This window comes from Macrobrachium nipponense, chromosome 22 (genome assembly GCF_015104395.2).
Source record: "Macrobrachium nipponense isolate FS-2020 chromosome 22, ASM1510439v2, whole genome shotgun sequence".
In the NCBI taxonomy this organism is placed as follows: Eukaryota; Metazoa; Arthropoda; class Malacostraca; order Decapoda; family Palaemonidae; genus Macrobrachium; species Macrobrachium nipponense.
In genome coordinates, this window is record NC_087213.1 from 31712234 (window position 1) to 31735395 (window position 23162).

At 36.6% G+C, this 23162-nt stretch overlaps 1 protein-coding gene across 1 annotated transcript; it reads right to left on the minus strand.

Moving 5' to 3' along the window:
* Positions 1–683: 683 nt before the first annotated feature.
* Positions 684–22216, minus strand: LOC135198234 (mucin-19-like). The gene is made up of 5 exons (XM_064225806.1): positions 22180–22216; positions 10403–10492; positions 8325–8398; positions 1949–4370; positions 684–1583 (listed from the first exon to the last, which is right to left on the minus strand). The coding sequence occupies exons 1-5, from the start codon at positions 22186–22188 to the stop codon at positions 684–686; spliced, it is 3495 nt and encodes a 1164-aa protein (XP_064081876.1). The 5' UTR covers positions 22189–22216.
* Between the last annotated feature and the right edge of the window lie 946 nt (positions 22217–23162).

Here is a 23162-nt window from a genome sequence, read left to right on the forward strand (position 1 = left end):
TATGAAGACAATTTTTGTCGGAAGAATGAATAATCCAGCTTTCTACTTTTGGTAAAAATGTACAATATGCATTTTTTGATATGAGAGAAAATATATAAGAAGGAACATTGCTGATACTTGAAATATAGTTTTACGATATCTGCATAATAAATTATTTGTATACTGTATCCATTTCATCATCAGCTGTACGCAACTGCTTAAAGTAAACATTCTACATATGTTATGTTTCTGCTACTAGGAGAAATATCAATATGCCTTAACATCACACAAACATACACAAATACTAGTCTAGTTTCTGCGAACACTGGCGAGACAAATTTACTGGGGATTTCAATTAAGGCTTGAACTCTGTCAAGAATTTTAGTACTCTGTTTATCTGTAAGCTTTTACATTTTGTTGCAAGTCTGTATACATTTCACCAGTTACTATTCAATTCTAGGTTTGATTAAACTATCTAGTTTAATCACCTAAAACTGCTTGATGTGAATTTATAATTTTTCTGAAGGATATAGAATTTTTGTGTTGAAACTACACCCAGATAGCCAAATATGATGTGCCTCTTAAATAATAAAAAAAATTATTATGATTTAACACGTTTTTCGGCTCTAATTGTCAATGTTTGCCAGGACACATAATATACACAATATTACTGCCGTGAAGTCTGTTAGGCTTACAAGATTGATTTAAGCCACACGTACTACTCTAATATCAGGATGACTACCCACATCACCTTTAAGAGCCCCATCAACCAGCTTCCTGAGGATTGCTTCATGGGGACCTGAAATATCATCTCCAAGTAAAGTGGCAGCTATGATAGTTGGAGCTTTAACTGCCTTTGCTCCTTGTGGAATATGGTTGTTATTCAACGATGAGAGACTGCTTAGTGGCCGTAAATTTTCGTGTGAAAGATCAGATCCAAAATTGATTACAGTTACACCAAGTTCGGTCTGAGGTTGCAAATGCAGATGTTGAAGATCAGCATTTGATACTTGGTGAATGCGACCAATTGCTGCTTTTCTAGTGTGAAGCACTGCTTTACTTGTATCTATAACCTCTAACTGGTTAGGCTGTTGAAAATCGGAATTTGATACTTGGTTGAAGTGGCCAGTTGATGCTTTCCCAGTATGAAGTGCTGTTCTACTTGTATCTATATCTGCTAACTGGCTAGGTTGTTGAAAACCAGAATTTGATGCTTGGTTAAAGTGTCCAGTTGCTGCTGTCCCAGTATGAAGTGCTGTTCTACTTGTATCTATATCTGCTAACTGGCTAGGTTGTTGAAAACCAGAAGTTGATACTTGGTTGAAGTGTCCAGTTGCTGCTCCTCCAGTATGAAGTGCTGTTCTACTTGTATCTATAACCTCTAACTGGCTAGGTTGTTGAAAACCAGAATTTGATACGTGGTTGAAGTGTCCAGTTGCTGCTCCTCCAGTATGAAGTGCTGTTCTACTTGTATCTATAACCTCTAACTGGCTAGGTTGTTGAAAACCAGAATTTGATACTTGGTTGAAGTGTCCAGTTTGCTGTCTTGCCCTCCAAGTATGAAAGTGCTTGTTTCCTAACTTGTATCGATAACCTCTAACTGGCTAGGTTGTTGAAAACCAGAATTTGATACTTGGTTGAAGTGTCCAGTTGCTGCTGCTCCAGTATGAAGTGCTGTTCTACTTGTTTATCTATAATCCCTCTTATACTGGCTAAGGTTGTTGAAAACCAGAATTTGATACTTGGTTGAAGTGTCCAAAGTTGGCCTGCTGCTCCAGTAAAATGAAGTGCTGTTCTACTTTGTTATCTATAACCTTCTAACTGGCTAAGGTTGTTGAAAACCAAGAATTTGATACTTGGTTGAAGTGTCCAGTTGACTGCCTGCTCCAGTTATGAAGTGCTGTTCTAACTTTTATCCTATAACCTCTAACTTGGCTAGGTTTGTTGAAAAACCTCAGAATTTGATAACTTGGTTGAAGTGTCCAGTTGCTGCTGCTCCAGTATGAAGTGCTGTTCTACTTGTATCTATAACCTCTAACTGGCTAGGTTGTTGAAAACCAGAATTTGATACTTGGTTGAAGTGTCCAGTTGCTGCTGTCCCAGTATGAAGTGCTGTTCTACTTGTATCTATATCTGCTAACTGGTTAGGCGAATCTTCCTGAACTGTGTGGATATTATCCGTTGTTTTTACAGGTTCTGGTGCTACAGTGAATGCATTCACATCAATTGATGGCAAACTGTTGCTTTTTCCACCAGCGTTACTTACTGAGTGTCCAACGCCAAGGTTTTTGCCTTGATTACTTGAGATTTCATCAATATGATTACTACTGAATCCAACCGAGTCAACTCTTCCCCGACTTTCTCTGATTCCTAGAGTAGATTCAGTTTCTTGTGAAGCTCCAATCTCAGAGGAAACACCGCCACCACTAATAAGTGGTGCAAAAGTAACTCCTCTTACTTGACCAATTCTAATATCACTACTTCTGCTTCCTCCTTCATCATCTACTAAGTTAGATCCAAAACCATTGCTTCTAATTCCTTTTCCAACTGGCAAACCATCTGAAGGGCTAACTCCAAAGCCGACACTACTACTGCCGAGTGATGCACCAGTCACTCCTCCCACTGGTCCACTACCAGTTCCCTCTGCAACAGTTATCCCACTTGAGGGTCTAACTCCAAAACTGGCACCACCATTACTGAGTAAATTAGTAATTCCACCTACCTGGCCAATCTCAAAACCCCTGGACCCAAGTTCAGCTACATTTGAGAGTTCATTTGTTACTCCTAGATCAGTGCCCACGCTATGAATAGGAACAATATTAAAGCCTGAGTGCCTAGTTCCTAAGATGTTAGCTCCACCAACTGTGAACTGATTTGAAGTCCTTTCTACAAAACGTGTATTTCCACCCTCAGCCACATTTGAGAGTTCATTTGTTACTCCTAGATCAGTATTCACACTTTGAATTGGAACAATATTAAAGTCTGAGTGCCTAGTCCCTAAGATGTTAGCACCTCCAACTGTGAGTTGATTTGATATCCCTTCTACAGAACCTGTATTTCCACCTTCAGCCACTGTGGAGAGTTCATTTGTTACACCTAGATCAGTACCCACACTATAAATAGGAACAATATTAAAGTCTGAGTGCCTAGTTCCTAAGATGTTAGCACCACCAACTGTGAACTGATTTGAAGTACCTTCTACAAAACCTGTATTTCCACTAGTGAGCGCTATTGAAGACAGACCACCAGCATGTATGTCAATATCACTTAAACCAACTACATTTGTCAATTGATTAGAAATCCCAGGTTGTTGGACTTCAAACCCAGATCCTTCATTCAGCGCCTGGCTAAATAAGAATCCTTGACCTCCATTTTCAGAAAGTACAGGTACAAATCCTTCAAAAGATCTTACATCAAACCCAGTTCCACTGTTTGCCTCATGAGAAGTGACAAATGCACTGTTAACAGGACCCGTCTCTCTTACTGGAATTACAGTGACTCCTGGACTCTGTGAGATAAGTCCTAAGTTTCCTCCACTTCCACTGTGATCAACATTCAACTGGACACCAGCAGGGATAATGCTAGATTCAGTATGACCCACAAAAGTGTTTCCTCCAACTGGAATGCTACCTGGTGAGCCAAATGACAAAGAGCTGTCGTGGCTCCCTGTTTGTCCTAATGAAAGTCCATCAGTAATGTCTCCTGCTGCTAAAGGACTGCCAGTGCTTCCAAAATGACCACCACTAAATGAACTTGCGACAATATCCCCTGGAAATTCAGTTCCCCCACCTGTAGCATGACTGCTTCCAGCATCTAGTGCAAATGTACCTATACCACTTCCAGTTTGACTTTCAGTATGGATCCCTTCAGAGGGTGCAGAACTGGCTCCTGCATTAACTATACCATCATCCCTTCCAACTTCAGAGCTGCCTTCTGCGACTATGTGCTGAGAACTTGTTATCTCAGAATTTTGAAAACCAAGTGCATTTAGATTGCTTACTGAGCCTGCATCAAATCCTGCAGTTCCAGCAAAAACTCCTGCCTTGTGTGTTTGCTGGGCTCCAACGTTGCCAGTGCTGAATGTAAGAGCCTGAGGAGTAGGTAGTAGCTCTGTATGAATGTGATCACCTGGAGATGTGCTAAATGACTGAGAATGAGCAAACGCTCCATGTGATGCAATTGCGTTATGTCTAACCGGTTGTGAATAAAACTTTGCCACACCTTCGTATTCAACCTGTGCCACAAATCCAGAGTCACCACTCACAGTATAGGAAACTTTTTGATGCCTCCCATCTGGGAGAAGTACGTTGTAACCTCCAGCTGTGTGGTCACCGTCTCTCTCTTCATAATGGCCATAATAGTTGCCTGCAAAAGGGTCTTCTACATTGTACCTAAGAATGAATAAAAAAAGCACCATTGCCATGAAGTAGTTAAATCTAAGTAATTTGGCATATCAGTTATTTACTTCAAAACTCAGAAAAGTTTAGTATGAAGGTATTTTCAGAATTAACCTTTAATAGTATTGATGAAGCAAAATGCAAGAAAAAAAAATCTCAAGTATTCACTGTTTATCACAACCCATGTGTTGCTTGACTGGCCCAAAAGGATATTTGTGTTGAATGCCTCTTTTCCAAACGCTAGTTAATATTGAAAATGAACCTTCGTAACTTCATTAACTTACTAGGCTGTAGTATTTACTTAGAATAGCCTTACAATTTCAATACTTGAGTAACAGAACTTATGAACGCTAGGATGATGTTAAAAAAAATATGAAAATCATGTCATGTCGAATTCTATTTTTACTTTCAACAAATGGAAAAATCACACTGGGATGTGAACTGGACTCTTAGGAGTGGATTAAAGCAGCATGGCCAAGGTCAGGGTAGGTATCTAGAGCTTAGGGTTAAGGGCTACAAAGCAGTGGATACATTAGCATTATCGCAAGGGTTGTGAACATATTAAGGGAGGAGCGATGCCTTAATGTAAAAGAGATGGGTTTGACGTGATATCTGTTGCAAATGTCAACTGCTGAAAAGGACTGAAGGTAAATAAGAAGAGTCAAATAAAAAAAAACAAAAAAAACAGAAAGGTGCCGAGGACAGGAACACACACGATTTGATCAAATAGTATTTAAGGTATTTGTAGTGACAGTGAAATGTAGCCAATTCTTTCACTTTGACTGTGAACACTGAAGAAATGAAAGGTCCTTGGTCAAGAACAGAAGAAAAATCTGATGAGATTCAAGGGTCCCAGAAAAGTAATGCTGATTTAATGATAAAAATCAGAACCAAGGAAGAAAAAAAATTTGAGATAAATGAGATGAAAGAAACAATGAACATCATAAACAAAAAGTGAAGAATATAGTTTCAAAATCAGAGGAAACTAGTTATGCAGACAAATATAAAAAAGAACATTCTATTCTCAAATCAAATGACTAAATTGAAAGATTCAAACTGGAAGAAAAATATTACTTCAGCAATTCGTGAAATTATAGTAGCATCAACAAACATGGAAATGGAATCTTCCGACGGAGAAGAGCTATTAGTTGCAGAAAGAAAAGAAAAAAATATTGGGGAAAAAAAAAGAGGACATGAATATTAGAGAAAAATTACCAGCTGCAACATTAAAGAAAAAATGAAAGGTAATTGAGGAAATAGATTGCAGCTGGTGGAAAAGACTTAAGGTGAACCGTTCTTTTAGATGAAGAGAATGTCAAAGCGTATCCATGAAGGCAATAACCAATCCTCACCAAAAACTCTAGTAGAAGATGAAAATGGCTTCAAGAAATTCTCGCCAAAGACACGAGGGAAACTTACATCTATATGCACTCAATAAGTATTTCAATATCTATGACAGATGTCACGTAATACAACGCTATAAATGCTGGAAATCTGAACACAAACAGGACAAATGTACAGGGAAAACTTGTTGGATTAAAGCTTGAGAAAAAACTACAGCAAAAGACAGTCATCAAAGGACCTCATATCACAGGCAGGGCAGTGCCGGATTTAGGGCGGGGGTTGCGGACGGGACCGAGCAGGCCATGGCCTAGGGCACCGCGCCTGTGAGGGCCCCGCACCTCAGCAGAAAAATAATAATAATAATAATAATAATAATAATAAAATAATCTACTTGTGTTCAATTAGATAATAAATCCGGGAAACCTATTCCCACCCCACCCTGCCGCTGTAAGGGCCCTCTTTGCTTGCCCTTAAATGAGAGGCCCCCCTAAAGTCACCGGCCTAGGGCACCGCACACCCTAAATCCGCGCCTGAGGCAGGGGATCACGGAGAGCAAATATAAATTAAAGCACAGCATCTTTAAAATTCAGCCTGTGGGGACACAAGGTTTTTTCTCGGTTTCATTGGCTACTCAGTAGAATAAGCATTTTATACATAATGTATTTTGACATACATTGTTGTGAATTTAAAATTAAAATATTTTCATGACTTCTGACAGCATCATACTGCCAAAGTCAAGCTACACATAGGAACATGGATGAATATATTTGACATAGGCCGAGATGAAAGGAAAATATTGTAAAACGGACTTTTTACCACTTAGACAATTTAATTAATTGACCAAAGAACTTGCAACATGGAAGTTATGCAGTCAAGAAGAAATTAAGCACATATGTGTCAAAGAATCAGTTAAAGTATAAAAGAATCGATTTTTCAAGATGACTATTTTCTCCAAAATAAACCAGAGATGAGATGAAATACCTGACTAGCTGATTTTCACTGATAATATAAGTCATGATACTGTCATTGTATCGAGTGAACACTGACAAGCGAAGTCCATTGAGAAAAAGGACAAGGTCATTTATGAGAAAGTTTAGAAGGAAGATGTTTAACAGTTCGTTCTACTACGATTCCAACAGAAAAAGCTAAGCCCTCGCTGCAGTAGGATGCAGCCACACAAAACGCTGCAAGTCTTAAATGCAAGACAGAGAGCTTCCTCATGAGACTGAAAAGTCGAGAAAGACCAGTCGGTAACAAATAAAAGTCAGTGGAATGGGGTTCACAGCAGCAAAAGTAGATAATACTGACTGAGAGTGATAGACGCTTTAATCAAATAAACTAAACAATGATCAAACATCCTGTGCCGTGAGCCCAGAACCAACGAATGAATTGGGCATGAGGGAACCGATTGTGGCAGGAATTAGAGCGTCAGTGCGACGTTTATTGCAGAGGTAACATTAGTATCATCATGAGTCCAACCATTAATACAGTGGCAAGAAAAACTGGCAGGTTTATTATTCACTGAAGGATCGTAAGTGAACCAGTGCTACCAAGTAATGAATCCAAATTGTTGTCCAGATTGGTTTGGATGATGAAGGGAACGCTATTTTATTAGTAGAAGTAGCTGACCAACCCGGCGCTACCCGGATAACTGAATGACAACGATAAACTTTGTCTGTCTGTCTGTCTCACTTTTCCCTCTTTCTCCTCCCAAACACCCCCTCTAGTCTCTCTGTCTCTGTCTGTGTGTCTGTCTGTCTCTCTCCAACCCTCCCTGTCTCATTTCTTCTTTCTTCTTCCTTAACATCTTACTACTCTCTCTCTAAACTCTCTCACTTAACTCTTTACAACCTACTCCTCTCTTCACTCTCTCTCTACTCTCTCAATCTCTCTCCTCAATTCTTATTCTCTCTAATCTCTCTTCACTCTCTCTCTAATCCGCTCTCTCTCTATCTCTCTCTCTACATCTCACACCCCTCTCATCTACTCTCCTCCTCTATCTCTTTTTCTCTTTCCACTCCCAACACCCCTTCTACTCTCTCTCTCTCTCTCTCTCCCTCTCACTCTAACACCCCTTCTACTCTCTCTTCTCTCTCTCTCCTTCTTTTTCCCTCTTTCCACTCCCTAACACCCCTTCTACTCTCTCTCTCTCTCTCTCCTTCTTTTTCCCTCTTTCCACTCCCTAACACCCCTTCTACTCTCTCTCTTCTCTCTCTCTCTCTCCCTTCCTTCCCACTCCTCTTTACTTCTCCTCTCTCTCTTCTATCCCTCTTCTCTCTCTCACCCTTCCTCTTAGGTGCCATTGATGTCTTACCCCAACAGTATTCTTTTCAAGATAATAAGTCACATGTATATCAAAATTATGTATGGTAAATTCGTAAAATTACTAAGTCTAAAGGCATAACCAGCCCCGTTTCAGGAAAGTCCATCCTATCCCCACCACCTTTGGTGCCCTTTGATGCTAATGATGTCTTATGCTCACAGTGCTGATTTCTAGATAGTAAAGTATGTGTATACCAAGTTTGGTTGAAATTCTTAAACTTAGGTAAATTGCATATTAATCAACTTATTAAGTTTTCCACTAGTCAGTCATTCACTATTTACCTGAAGGAGTAACTGGCGTCGTCTTCATAATATTCGTCTTCTTTATTTGTTTCTCTTGTTGGTGCTAAGTAACCCTGAAAAAAGGAGACTTGAAAAAGAATGGGCGACAAACGTCCCTGTCTATTGCAGTGAAGACAGAAACCATTAACTTTGAGAGTATCTCTGTTTCAGAAAACAATGCATTGTTGTTGGGTAGGATTTCATGTACACCTCGGCAGTAGGTAATACGTGTGAAGAATATTGAAAGTTCTTTATGCATCATTACTTGTGAAGAAAGGTGTGACTGTGATATCGATGGTGTATGTTGTAACAGAAGTACGCCTATCAGTAAGAGCAATTTGATTTTTACAGAATATGTAATACAGCAGCAACCAAAGCTAAATGATTAATCTCTAAGAATGCAGTGAAACTCATATTTTGTTCTTCACTAGCTGTTATAAAAAAAGAGCAATACAAAAATGTCTCATTCTTTTGCTTTATATTATGCAATCGTAGAATGATAAATAGAAACACATACACACACACACACGTATATAGTAGATATATACACACACTAGGAATAGAACAGCCAACAGCCATCGTAATATCCTATGTATTTATCTGGCCAAATTTTCGAGACTATATGTCTCATCATCAGGTCTGTAAGAATACAAAGAATAAAAGTTAAAAATCAAATCAGTTAAAAAACTTACAAAACCCTAAAACATGGAACTTGAATTAAAACAAATACTGAAGAAACATTAAAACATATTGAAAAACCTAATATTTAGAAACCCCCCAAAAATAGTTGCTAATGTGTGTCTCCATTAATTTTGTATATTCGAAGAAATTTAAACAATCGTTGCCAAATCCAATCCGCAGTACATTTCCAGCTTTTATTATCAGATTATGTTAAAAAAAATCCTAAGACCCACTGGGTCATTGTTTCACCGTAAGGATAAAGCTTCCCGCTTTGATGCGGCCCGGTGGTTTATTGTTTCATTTGCCCAAAATCTAAAGTTTGGAAATATATCGGAGCCACCAAGAGATTGCTCAAAGTGATAGTTGATTCTCATCTTGGAGTAAGTCACCGAACAGGATGTCAGTTAAAAACAAGAAAATTTTCTGATATAAGAGATCATTGCCAAATATGTGGACATAATTTTCTTCTGAAGATTTTAATATTATAAACCAAGACCCCAATGACCACTCTCTCTCTCTCCATCCTGGAATCTTTAGGTATTAAGAGCTTGTTCCTTCCCTAAACAGCCAGACCTCTTCCACTGTTTCATGTATAGCTTAAGTTGACGTCGTCCTCCTGAAAACTGAGAATGCCACCCAGTTCTCATCTCCCATAGAATTAGGGGCAAAACGTTTTGAATTAATTTTTTTAGTTTTTCTTTAGTTATTAGGTTTTTTCAATATGTTTTAATGTTTCTTCGGTATTTGTTTTAGTTTAAGTGCCGTATTTTAGGTTTTTGTAAGATTTTTTTTTAACCGAGTCCATTTCTATCTTTTATTTTTTGTATTCTTGCAGTCTTAATAACAAGACATGTAGTCTCGAAAATTTGGTTACATAAATACATAGGACGCTACGATGGCTGTTTGCTGTTCTATTCCTAGTGAATTTGTGACGTTCTAAATACCGCAGTCTTCCAGTATAAATATGTACATATATAATGTCCACTTCTTTGTTTCCCTCGGTAATCTACCACTTTCTGTTGATGAAGCATAATTCGACTAATTATTTTCTTGCTGTGACTAACGTATTGTCTATTTATATTCTTTTAATATTCAGCTGCTTTTTTCTAGATATCATTACATTGCTCTCTCTCTCTCTCTCTCTCTCTCTCTCTCTCTCTCTCTCTCTCTCTCTCTCTCTCTCATGTTAAACACAGCCTAAAATATCTCTGGATATATCCCTGGAAACGGTAGAAATGATAAATGACAGAGAACTATTTTGCCTAAAGTCTTGACTTGCTTAATCTGTAATCTTGAGGACGACTTTACACTTAAGCGGAAATCTTTTGTAAGGATAATCGTGAGTTTCCCATGTAAATATTCATAAAATGAAATGGAAATAATAGTGTAACTCTTACCTGTGTCGGAACGGCGTTGCCATATTCTTGAGACTCTGTTTTTTCTATGATTAGTAGAAGAACTAGTAAAAACGCCAACGCGTTCAGCATCTGAAAAAAATGAATATTATAAATAGCATGCATATAGTATATATGCATATATACGTAATTTCACACGCATACCTACATAATTCATGTATATATATGTATATACTATATATATGTATACATACATACATACACACATATATCATATACATATATAATAATGCATAAATATATATTATAATAATACATAAATATAAATATATAGATATATATATATATATATATATATTTTATATATATTATAATTAAACTATATATATATATATATATATATAATATATATTTATAATATAATTTTATATATGGTATATATATATATATATATATATATATATATATAATATATATATATATATGTATATTTTGTATGTGCGTATGTATCTGCTGATCTGATTACCCCCGAAGATTAATGAAATATGACAAGGTAGAATTACTTTTCAAATTGAATTATCGTGAAAGAATGCACAATGACGCAGAGATTATTTTCCAGTTTCTTTATGTACTTGAATGATTCAAGTCTGCTAACTAGTAAACACCTATTTTTAGTACCCCGTAGTAGGTTAACCAATTTCATATGAACATCCCATAAAACAAAAGCGTTCGGAGGAGGCAAACCTCTATCAAGGTTGAGCAAACAGAGTCCCTTTCTCCACTCCTATCACGTTCTCCCTCCGACAAAAAAAAAAAAAAAAAAAAAAAAAAAAAAAGGTCTTCTTTCCCGATCGGTTCTCTCCAAAAATCTTATCAAAATGTTTGTAAAAACCTACAGTATTTCTGCATCATCCTGCTAAGAGACATAAAAGAAGAAAACCGAACTAAAATTCACGATTCCTTTGCTGGGGACAACAATAAGTGACCCACGGCTGTCGAGTGCCGGAATTCATGATGACATCTCTTTTAACCACATATTTTTAAAAGGCCTCAGGACACAACTCCTCGAACCATTTTGAGAGAGTAATTATGACGAATTACTAGATAAGAAATATTCGAACAAGACTTAAATGCATTATGTAAAGAAATAACTGATAATACCAATGGCGCTGTATAAAGCCCCCATTCTTACATATCTCGTTCACAGGGATTTAGAAAATTTCTAACAATATGTTTAAAGAATTCTAATAATGTATTTACTAATAAAATTCAAAACGCAGATCGATTATAAAAAATATCCGCATCATAAATTTCACTTTCAATATACACTAGAAATTGATTCCCTGTAATATTCACTACTGGTATCAAGTTTTCTGATAATTAATTTTTATTTATTTATTTTTTTCGTAGAAGCTGACTGGGCCAATGGTTAATGCCCTTACAAAGTCTTTCTGAAAGGAAGAAATGAGCAGAAAAAGAGGGATGGCGTCAATCTATGGACCCACATCTAAATAAGAGGATAAAAAAAGAAATAAGGATTAAAAAAAAAACAAAGAAGCATGGCCCAATTCAAGAGTTAAGGTGTGGAAAACGATCAATTTTACAGATAAAACTCATCGGAGCAGGAACCAAAAGGTCACCTGATGAAAGGAGAAAGAAAGCCAAAGCACAAGTAAGGGCGGGAGCGCTGAATAAATGAATTAATTGCCTTTATTACGACAGAATACATAATTTTATTATTGTTTATGTTGACGTATGCTGGCTTCAAGTCCACGAATAAAGATGTGACATTTCACCTCGTTCACATAACTGATTTTCACATCACAAGACTAACTTATTTTCTTCTTTTCTTAGACGACAGGGAAATTTATCTTTAAAACCATATGGCAGAGGTTACACTGGGATGCGCTCTTTCCTAAATGTTATCTTCCTTTCCAGTAATTAACTGCGCCTATGATACCAGTTAACGAATGACTACGTTTCTTACTCAATTTGTTTACATATTCACACAAGTCGAGCCGAAGAGGCCATTCAATGGCTGACAAGAAAAAAAAATGAAGCAAAGAAGAAAGGTATTATATAAAAAGGAAAATAACCATATAAAGATTAATGGATAAAGAATACCAAATCAAACTAAAACAGCATATACAGTTTGGAATTACACTGCCCAATGGCCACTGCAGCTGTCAGTATGAAAGAATGACGTTTAAACGACAGCCCGTACCTCGATTTCTCCATTCATGTTTGATATCTGTAAATCATCTGCATAAGTACCCTATGGATTATTAGTCACGGAAATATTTAGGCACCTAAAGGACCGACCAACTTGTGACAGAGCTTTCATAATCGATGCTGCGGAGTCCTCTTTACTTTATTTTTATCTAATATAGTTTCATTAAGTAAAGAAAAGTTGTGTGCAATTTTAGTCAGGCTATTCCTTTTCAGATAAAACCCAAAGCCTGTTTTCAGGTATTAAAAAAGTCTTTAGCGTTCGACATAATTCAGAGAGTAAGAGGATAGTATAAGGATTATAATAAAGGGCAGAAAATCTATTCAATAGGCGGTAATAGTTCCTTCAGTCACATTGACGAAGAGTTGTTTAGAAAATGAAATACAAGGTGACACTATATTAAAAAATGATAGTAAAAACTGCAAAAGAGAAAAAAAAAAATGAATAGCGATTTCCATCATGAAACAAGATTCAGCCCTTTGCGTTTATTGTTGCTGTCCATATACGTACACATATACACACAACCACCCACCCATCCACACACAGACACAAACATATATATATATATATATATATATATATATATATTCATATGTATGAAAGTGGGCTACGAACATCTCTCTCTAACACTGTGTACATCCATATACATACATATACATATACATATACATATATCTACACACACACACACACACACACACTATATATATATATATATATATATATATATATATATGTATATATAGATGTATGTATAGTGATGTATATATATATATATCTATATATATATATATATATATATATATATATATGTACTTTTGGCTAAGGGATTATTCCTTCTGGCCAACGATGTATTATTTTCATTGAAACACTTCCTAAATAGTGACTATGCAAGGAACGTAGCAAAATCCTGGTGGTCTTGGAAATGCGTTTATCCCACGAAATACTCCTTTCAGGTGTTACGTCTTTTCTCTAGTAATTTGCCAGTAGTTATGCTACAGATAATGAATTAAATTGGGCCTTATTGCAGCAAGGGAAAGGAACTATACAGTACTTGACTGAGGGCGCCGAATTCTTATCGGCTAAAGGGAAAGGTTGATGACCCCGGGAGGCCAGAAGGGATTTTCTTCCTTTGCTTTTATCTGTGTTCCTACTGGTATAGAATATATTTAGTAATTAACATTCTTTTTGTAGAGACGAAATTATATATATGTTTTTGAATATCTTTCCAACGGCGGTTAATACCCTCACGTGTGCCAGATGTTGATCAGTAAAAAAAAAAACCACATTTAGTACAATGACTTTAAATTCTTATTTATGTAAACCTCATTGCCCTGGTAACGTAAGAGTTTATTCGATTCAACAAATGAGACGGGAATGACAATGGAGACTGTAGCAAAGAATGCGAAGTCAAGATTGAGGATGAATATAGATCCAAATTCATTAGTCATCGAACCGAACTGTGATGTAACTCTTCATAAAATCATTCCTAGTCACAATATTTGTCAATAAGACGAAACTATTGTTTCTAACATTATTTTCGACACCTGCATCTCTCAAATTAACGAAGTATTTTTCATGAACCGAAAGGCGCCAGTCAAATATGTAATATTCTTAGGAAAGGAAAGCATAAACATTGGTGGATAGTAACTCAGAATCATGAAACCATATAAGATAAAGTTGAGTTACGACAATTCGTTTATATATAAACGCGACCAGAGATACACTAATACCTTTCTGAGATAGAAACTTAGCTTTAAGAATGGAAATTTCACGTGAAATCTAAAGGGGTCACAAATTCTTATCAAAATGATTACTGGGAAAATGCCGCAAGCTCCAAGAAGGTATACAGTCAATATTATTCTCTTGTCACTGAAGACGGCTGCTATTCGTGACTGGATTGGCCAAGTAATTTGATAAAAAATAAAGAAATGAAGAAAGAAAGAAAGAAAGAAAGAAAGAAGAAGAAGACGAAGGAGAAGAAGAAGAAGAAAAAGAAGAAGAAAACTCCAGTCCAGAAACTACCATGCAATATAGTGTGAGACTGATAATATGGAATGTCTACCGAAAAAAGCTTAGGAAATGAAAGCAGTATGGGTAACAAATGAAAAGCACCTTTCAATCTGAAAGATAAAGGTAGGAATTTACTAGATATAGATATTAAAGTAACAATAAAATAGTCTGAGATCTGGAATTTACAAGTAAGGAGAGGGGAGAATACCAGAACCCTCTAAGTGGTGAACAGAATATGGGGTTCTTATCTCACGGTTCATTTTTGCGCCATATAAGAAAAAGCAAAAGAGAGGCATTAAATGGCTGACAAGAAAAACTGAAAAAAAGAAAGGTTATTTTGTGTTAAACGGGAGGGGACCTATAAAAGAAAACTTGGAAATATCAAACGTCTTCGTAAAAAACATAAGAAAAAAATATACTGTCACGAGTTTTTGACCCAAAAAGTGAGAAAGTAAGCTCTCTCAAGCATATTTCATGAGATTAAAATGGGCTGAAAGTACACAGATTCTTCGGAATGATAACCATTACTTTATCAAGACAGACTGGGTTTCGGGGGGTAGGCAATAGTCCAAAGTATGTAATATTTTGAGAGATTTCTAAGGTGAGACGTACTTAGCAATAGTTTGAAACTAAATAGTCGCTGTTCAGATCCGGGCAAAACCTTATTAATAAAGGGTCGTTTACCCATCTGCGGCCAACAGCAGTCACTACCTTCCATGTAAAGAACCTGCAGTTACTTGATAGCAGTCTCGCCGCTCTGCACAATGTGAAAGCCTGCAAATGGCCGAGAGCATGGTGCTGATGATAAACGAAGAATAGAAGTGGAAGTAATTGGGAATGATGTAAGGAAGACTTGAAGTTAATGAGTGGACAGGAACCAGGAGCTACACTGTGGCGATGGCATTTAGTAGATGACTGGGTGATTAGTTGACGAGGCATTTTCGATGAAAGACGAGAACCCTAAAAATAGATGAGGTGATCAGATTTACTTTCCCTCTTTCTAAAAGAGAAAGAGAACAGAAAAGTATTTGATAACACTGACCGACAAAAAAATGTTTGAAGACTGTTCATTATGAACAACGTGTCGTTAAAGGTGTTTGACGTCAAGGGAAAGCACTTGACGAAATATAAAGGTGTCGTGAGGAGAAAGCTGAAGTACTTTAAGAATAATTTTGTATGATACAAGACCGATTTTGTCTTTATAGGGTAAATGAAAAACTTGCAAAATTATGCAGACGACAGGCATTCTCAAGAACGTGGGTTGAGCCAAGAGGCGTATCATGACCATCGTAGTTTAACAAGTATAACGATGGATTGACTCGATAAGTTAAACAAGAATAAATAATAATAATAATAATAATAATAATAATAATAATAATAATAATAATAATAATAATAATAATAAAGGAAGGGGAAGAGGGTGGAGGATAGCGCCGGTAGCTAGATAGCCTGAAAGAAATGGTGGGGAAATAGGGGGGGGGGGGGGGGGGGGGCGAGAGGACGGGCATTAATATCTGAGAAAATTGAGGCTACATATACGTCGTTACTCCTGGTTATTTGAAGGATGGAGGTGGCAACTAACGTATTTATCTATTCAACAACAAATGAGGGAAAATTAATTGCTGGCGAAAATAACGACAAAGGTGTTTAATAATTACCTGTAATGGTGAAAATGAAATAAGTTCCCGTTTGATAGTGAGGAATTATGTCGTTCAATTTTGTCACAATTTATGCACTGAGCAAGAAGAGCAAAAATCTGTAGTTATGGAAGTTATGGGAGCATTATTCTAAATACTTGCGAGAGAGATATCTACAGTCCATATGAATTATAACGAATGATCTAATCGCCGAAAGTACATTTTTTCTAATTCATTTGGCTTGCCCTGATCGTGCCACCACGACCCTAAACTTCATAGAAAACCATATTGGTTTTGATTTTGCAGAATAAAAACTATAGTTCTTGATGAAACCAGTTTACTGACTATAAAGGGAAGTTGGTGCAAGCTTCCTTTTTGTCGTAAACACAGCTATTTATTAGATGCATTGCAATCATAAACTTGAAAAGAACCTTTGCGTTATAAATTTTCAACGAATTAAAACAGGAATTGATAACGGTTGAATTTAGATCGCTTTAAAAAATATGATGATTCATCTAAGGCACTGTAATCAGGAATCTACTTCACACAGAAACGATCCATTACGTCAATGAAATATCCAGAGAGTGGAGGGAAAGTCAATCTTCGCCTTTCGCTTGTTTTCTGTCTTCGGTAACAATTTCTCCAAATTCTCTCGAACGTGGTCAAGAGAATGAGAATCGTAGGAGGAGTCCAGTGTGAAATAACTCCCTGATGTGACGGTTCCCATGAAAATAGACATAATGCACGTCATTAAAAAGATTGAAAATATAATCTGTAGCATTAGATCACGTAAGTATTAACGCGACATCACCATCGTTTCAGACTTATGAAGAAAGGAGGAAATATTGCCAGCATGAAATGTCATGCAGTTTAGAATTTCGATCAATTTGCAAAACGAAATTTCTCGTAAATTTTTTTTTGCAGCATTATGCCACTAAATGAATTACAACTCTTGAAATGACTAAGGCGCAAGAGAAGGAAGTTTTGGATTACATAATAATTATAAAACCATTTACTTCATTTTATGAAGATTTTATGGAAACTTCCTGTTTTACTAATAAAATTAACTCGGCCATGACAGTTTCTACATTCATGAAAGTTTCAGGCTAGGTTAAAAGAAGAGGATTGAGAATGCTTCTAACAAAACCCTGTCTTCCAAAAAAAAAAAAAAAAAAAAAAAAAATCAGAAAATAAAATAAAATTTCTATACTCCTTAGCAGCCTGATACCTGCACCAGTGGCTTACAATGAAGCATGGAAGTAGACAAAGTCAGCATTGAAGTCAATTACGCGGACAAAAATGTACACGTATAAACATACGCACACACACACACCAAAGTTCTTTTGAAAACAGGTTATTGTAATCGCGACTAAGTGTGCTATACACTGGTTATGACCACATTATTTTGTAGTTTAAACATGTCAAAACGCAGAAAAATCATTTACAATAATTTACAGCCAATTAGAGCTTAGATTTTTTTTGCATCATTCCCGCTGTATGAATCTGAATTACGTCCCATGCTTGAAAAAACAATCAATCATAACTTGAGTCATTTGTACACGTGCATTTACCCCGAAACGCCGAGACGATGACTATAATAGGAGTGACGCCAGTTTATGATCTCAAAGCAGACAACTTCTTCCCGAAACGATACATTTTCTGCAATCTTCAGTGATATCAAAACAAGATCTTTACGGATCTTTGATCTGTGCTACGAAAGGCCAACACCCTCATATGTTCGTAAACCTGAGCAAACCTGATTCGTTGGCATTATGGAAAAATAAAGCACTTTCTTTGAAGCGGCGGCAAGTGACGTCACTAGCCGACATTCCACTAACGCCTCTGATGAACAGGGGAAAGTAGCGCTGCTCTTGATATTTGGGAGAAGGAAGGTGACGCTGCAGATCTGAGACGCGATAGCGAGAGAATCTCAGATGCTGACGCTAAATTAAAGACAAGTAACAAGAGAGAGAGAGAGAGAGAGAGAGAGAGAGAGAGAGAGAGAGAGAGAGAGAGAGAGAGAGAGAGAGAGAGAGAGAGAGAGAGATCATAACGATAGAAGCCGACAGCAAAAGCGACTTGACCTTACTGTGATTAGACCGGCGAGTAAATTTTCTCCAGCAAGTTGCCCACAAAAGTGAAGGCAACAAAAACATTAAAGGAAAATGTATTACTCCCAGTTGCTTACAGAAGCTGAACAGGAAATCTGACATATTAATACGATAATTGAAAATTGCGCAACTTTGTTGATGGCTGATAAAAAAAGCCAGGAAATGACAAAAACTGCAATTATGGTTCCTTGAATAAATTAGAAAAATTACGCAGCATGGGGTTATTCATAATATATAATGATTATCTTTCAAGTTATATAATTTTTGTCTACACATGCATTCATAGGGGATAGTGGGGTAAAAAGCCCCCCTTAAGGAGAAATGCTTATATTGTCTACAGTATTGCAGCTATCGACCTAAAAGAAATATTTCTAGAAAGCTTTGTTATACCTGGTGTATCAACGATCATAATCATGAGAAGCTGTTAGCAATTAAGATGGTAAAAATATGACCTAAATAAAAAGAAAAAAGGGGGCTTTTTGCCCCATGGGTGAGGTAAGAAGCCCAGGGTGGAGGCTTTTTGCCCCATACTTAAGATATTGTGGTACTTCATGAAAACAACTATTTATATTGAAAAGTAGACGTCTATTTTTGCTAAATATAAAAAAATTCAACCTTTAACACAAAAATATTTAAGAATAATGTTAAAAATTATACAGTAATTACTCTTAGAATTCTTAGTTTCTTGTAAAACCTAGGAACTTTTTGGTATTCATAGGAACTGAAATTAGCAAAATTGTAAAATAAATTGACACTTCCTCTATATGACAGGTGTAATAGCACAATTAGAAATAAATTTACTTTCTTCATATAGCACCAAGAATAACAAATAAAAGTAATAAAGGATAAATTTTACATAAGAACAAGAATGACACAAGTAAAAAAGGTAGACTAATTTCCTCTACATTACTCCATTCTCTCTGGCTAAAGTTGTGACTGTGGTGGCCATCTGGAATTGTAATGTGCTTTTCTGTTCGACTTGGCTTAACAATTTTAAACAAAGTGATGTAGCCAGTCTACGAAACAATCAACATCAGATCATCCATTTGCTGTGCATCTAGCAATTGATCCAGGTGGACTGCCGATCATAAGTAGTGGAGTCATCCTTTTACGGGCAAATATAAATATAGGAGGAAGATAAAATCCAGCTACATTCATTGCACAAATAAGTTGTAGTGTGTCCTCTTTCACCACTGGTTACACGTCCAACTGATAGATGGGTAAAATGCCCCCACCTGGCCTTCTTCCCCCAAAGCGTGGTGGGCCTTTTACCCCACATGACATTTTTTTAAAGAAACAAACTCCACCTGTACCTCAATTAAGTTTTCAAGTCTGGATTCCAGTGCAAGATATTGCTTTTAGTTCTCATTTAAAGCATCTGTAGTTAAAGTACTGACTTTACTGACGAGATGTCTGTACATGATATTCCTGATATAGCACGCATATTTACATGAAAAATGCGTGCTGGCTGTTTCCCATTGTAGTTCTCCCTGGCTGTCTGGTACAGAGAGCTTCAGGCAGATGGTGTTGCTGCACTGATCAGCTCACTAGGTTACTATGATATGTAATAAGCAAGAAAATAAGGGGGGCCTTTTACCTCAAGGAGGCCTTTTACCCCACTCAACCCTACATACAGGGACAGCAAAAAAATAAACACAATTGTGTGTGTATATATATATATATATATATATATATATATATATATATATATATATATATATATATATATATATATATATAGAGAGAGAGAGAGAGAGAGAGAGAGAGAGAGAGGAGCACCTTGGTACATGTGGCCATACGCGTAAAAAGAAAAAAAAAAAAAATTCTTTACGAATGAATACGAAAGTATGAAAAAGGAGCTTAAAAACGTTACAGCTCAGCGTGGGTCGAGGAAATAAAATGTCCAGCGCCACGCTTGGATAAGAAAGTCAGAAAAAAAAAAGAACAGAAAAAAACCTCCGTAAATTCAACGATGACACGCAACTTTTCTCTCATTTAAGCCTTGAGAGTTGCATAGCATGCTTTCTCCACTTTATGGAAGAATTAATATGATGTAATTTTAAGTCGTATAATTACCTCATATTTTGTTCCATAGTAAGATGGAAAAGATTTTACGATTCTCTTTCATTCTCGGTGTGCAGGGTTCGAGAATCTTGGGTGGGCGAATGACAAAAGAAAAGTGACTTCGTAATATACGTTTCCTGGAAGCTACTGAGGTGCCAGTTTACTTCAATAAGGTGAACAGGTTATTACTAAAAAGGACGTTAGATTAAGGACATTAAGAAATAAGTACGGTCATTTGAATTCCAAAGCACAATTACGAAAAGTGCCTTGGTGCAAAAGAACAGGAAAAGAAAGACGAAACACATTTCGGTGAAAAATAATACAAAAAAGTGAATATTCTAGACTAGCTGCTCATCCTATTGAAATTTTGTGGCCAGATTCTATCAAATTTAAATGAACGGACTTCAAGTATTCATTTCTCCCGATGGTCTATAAACCCAAATTAAGAGAAAGGAAAAGTGTCCACCTGAATGCATAAAAGAAAAATGACGCGACTGGAGCTAATAATGCATCAATGTACAGTACAAAGTTGAAGCATGACGCTGTGACACCAGTTCCTATAGATACTACTAGAGGATTTATGAACTGTTCTTAATGTGCGTACTGGACCCATTATCTAGTGATTTAAGTGGTTAAATAAGTCGAAGGTAAAATGAAGTGTTATCAGAGTTACCAGAATACCATGTTGTGTTAAGTAATCATAGTGGACCTTGAAAATGGAGCATAGTATGAGATCAACAATCAGTGAAGCCTTTGATTTTACTGATCCACTCCAGATTATTGTAAGAGGAACTTATACTTCATTTCGGGCGCGCGCGCACACACACACACACCAACACCACACAACACACAACAACACCACACACAACAAACATATATAGATATATCATATCTATATATATAAATGTACGCAAGTACTATATACATTCGTGTGTACATATTTAAAAGACGTTACGTACTGAAAGGCAATGAGCTATACCGTTTTATATAATAGTACAAATATATGTACACATATATGTATACATAGATATATATTATACATATGTACACGCACGCACACACACACACATATATATATATACACATATATATGCACTGTATGCATTGAAATCTAATACACTATACCGTTTCATTTGAATGCCTACAGGCACAGGCACTCATTAGCCTACTTATAAAGGCAGAAACCTCATGGCACCATTAGTAAAATCAGTAAGAATTAAGAAGAGCAAGAGGAGGAACCAATAACAGACATTCTTTATCCCCTTTTGAAAATGACACAAATCTTTGTAAATGTATTCTTTACAGCGTCTTCACCCAGCAATCTACAAAAGCAATGCCGTTTATTTTTAAATTGGAAAATGATAAATGAAAATGAAAATGTTATCAGAGAGAAGTAAAAAAGATAAAATGTAAATACATCGTAAGTATATGTGAAAATGATAAAAATAATGAAACAGAAAAGGTGACTGACGCCTGCTCTAAAAGCAGAATAACGAAAGGAATAAGTACCGAAGTTAAAAAAAAATCGGTTGTGGCCACAGAAATTCACAAAAATTCAAGAATGGTAACCATTTTATTTCACCACTCGGAAGAACGCACGTTATATTCTGACACAGATTCACTTCGCGCCAAACCCAGCAAACACAAATGAATTTTTTCTCTGGGGCCATCAGGCTTCAAACACTAATTCAAAATATAATTTTCTTCCCTTTCGATCTTCGTTTCTTCCAGCAACTCGACCGCACTGCGGCAAGAGAGACGTACCGTGTCCATGGTGCAGGAGAAGGACTGATACGTCTGGTATTTCCCACGTGCCCTTATATATACACTGGAAATTCGCCCCTTCACTAGGCACCGTCAGTAGTGAAGAGAACAAAACTCAGCCGGCAGAACGTTGATAAGGGCAACCGGGTCGTCGATTGGTGGTTGAACCGGTGACTCCCTAAGCAGAGGAAACACCGGCCCAATGAAAGGCCGTTTGGTGACATAATCGCTCTTGCTTGATGCTTATGAGCTCGACATGTGAAATTGGACACATTGGAAATATATGAGGTGAAAAAAGTGATTCAGCTTAGAGAACGGGTCCTGCTCGTTGCAGTTCTAAATAAATTGACTTGCAAACTACGATTTTATAAAATTCCAGTTAAAATAAGGGAATATTTAAATGAATGGCTGAGGCAGTGTAGATATCAATAATTCAGTTTATCCTATAGGGCTCTCATATAAGATAATACCTTGAAAAACACCGTAATCAGAATGATAGGGCCTCTCTTGGAGAATGATATATTTTGAGCTTTCGACAGAAAGTTGTGGAACTCCGTACGGTAGGAAAATTCTATCCTTTTGCTTTTATATTGCTTAAAAGAGGAAAATAAGAAAAAACGAAGGGTTAATATTAACCGAGAAAATAGAAAAATGTTCAGTAAACCTATAGTAAAAAGCACCAAAAACTAAAATAAAACCCAGAGGAACTTGACAACTTAAGCTTTACAATTTTTTAAAAGATCGTGGAAAAAATTTTTGTGTGTTTGTGTGTGTGTGTGAAAGAGAGAGAGAGAGAGAACGAGGATGAGAAGAGAAAGAGAGAGAGAGAGAGAAAAGAGAGAGAGAGAGAGAGAGAGAGAGAGAGAGAGAGAGAGAGAGTCTTAGTTTGTTGTTTTCCAAAGATATGAGTAATACGTTATTCTGCTCTTGAAAACAGGTTAGCCAATGGCAAACACATCCGCAAAACACCATGCTAGGCCTTA

What these genes read in the sequence shown, in the direction of transcription:
- LOC135198234 (XM_064225806.1), bottom strand. An exon ending in GCAACGCCGTTCCGACACAG is followed by an intron (nt 8,399 to 10,402) that starts GTAAGAGTTACA and finishes TCCTTTTTTCAG; the next exon opens with GGTTACTTAGCACCAACAAG. An exon ending in GACGCCAGTTACTCCTTCAG is followed by an intron (nt 4,371 to 8,324) that starts GTAAATAGTGAA and finishes ATTCATTCTTAG; the next exon opens with GTACAATGTAGAAGACCCTT.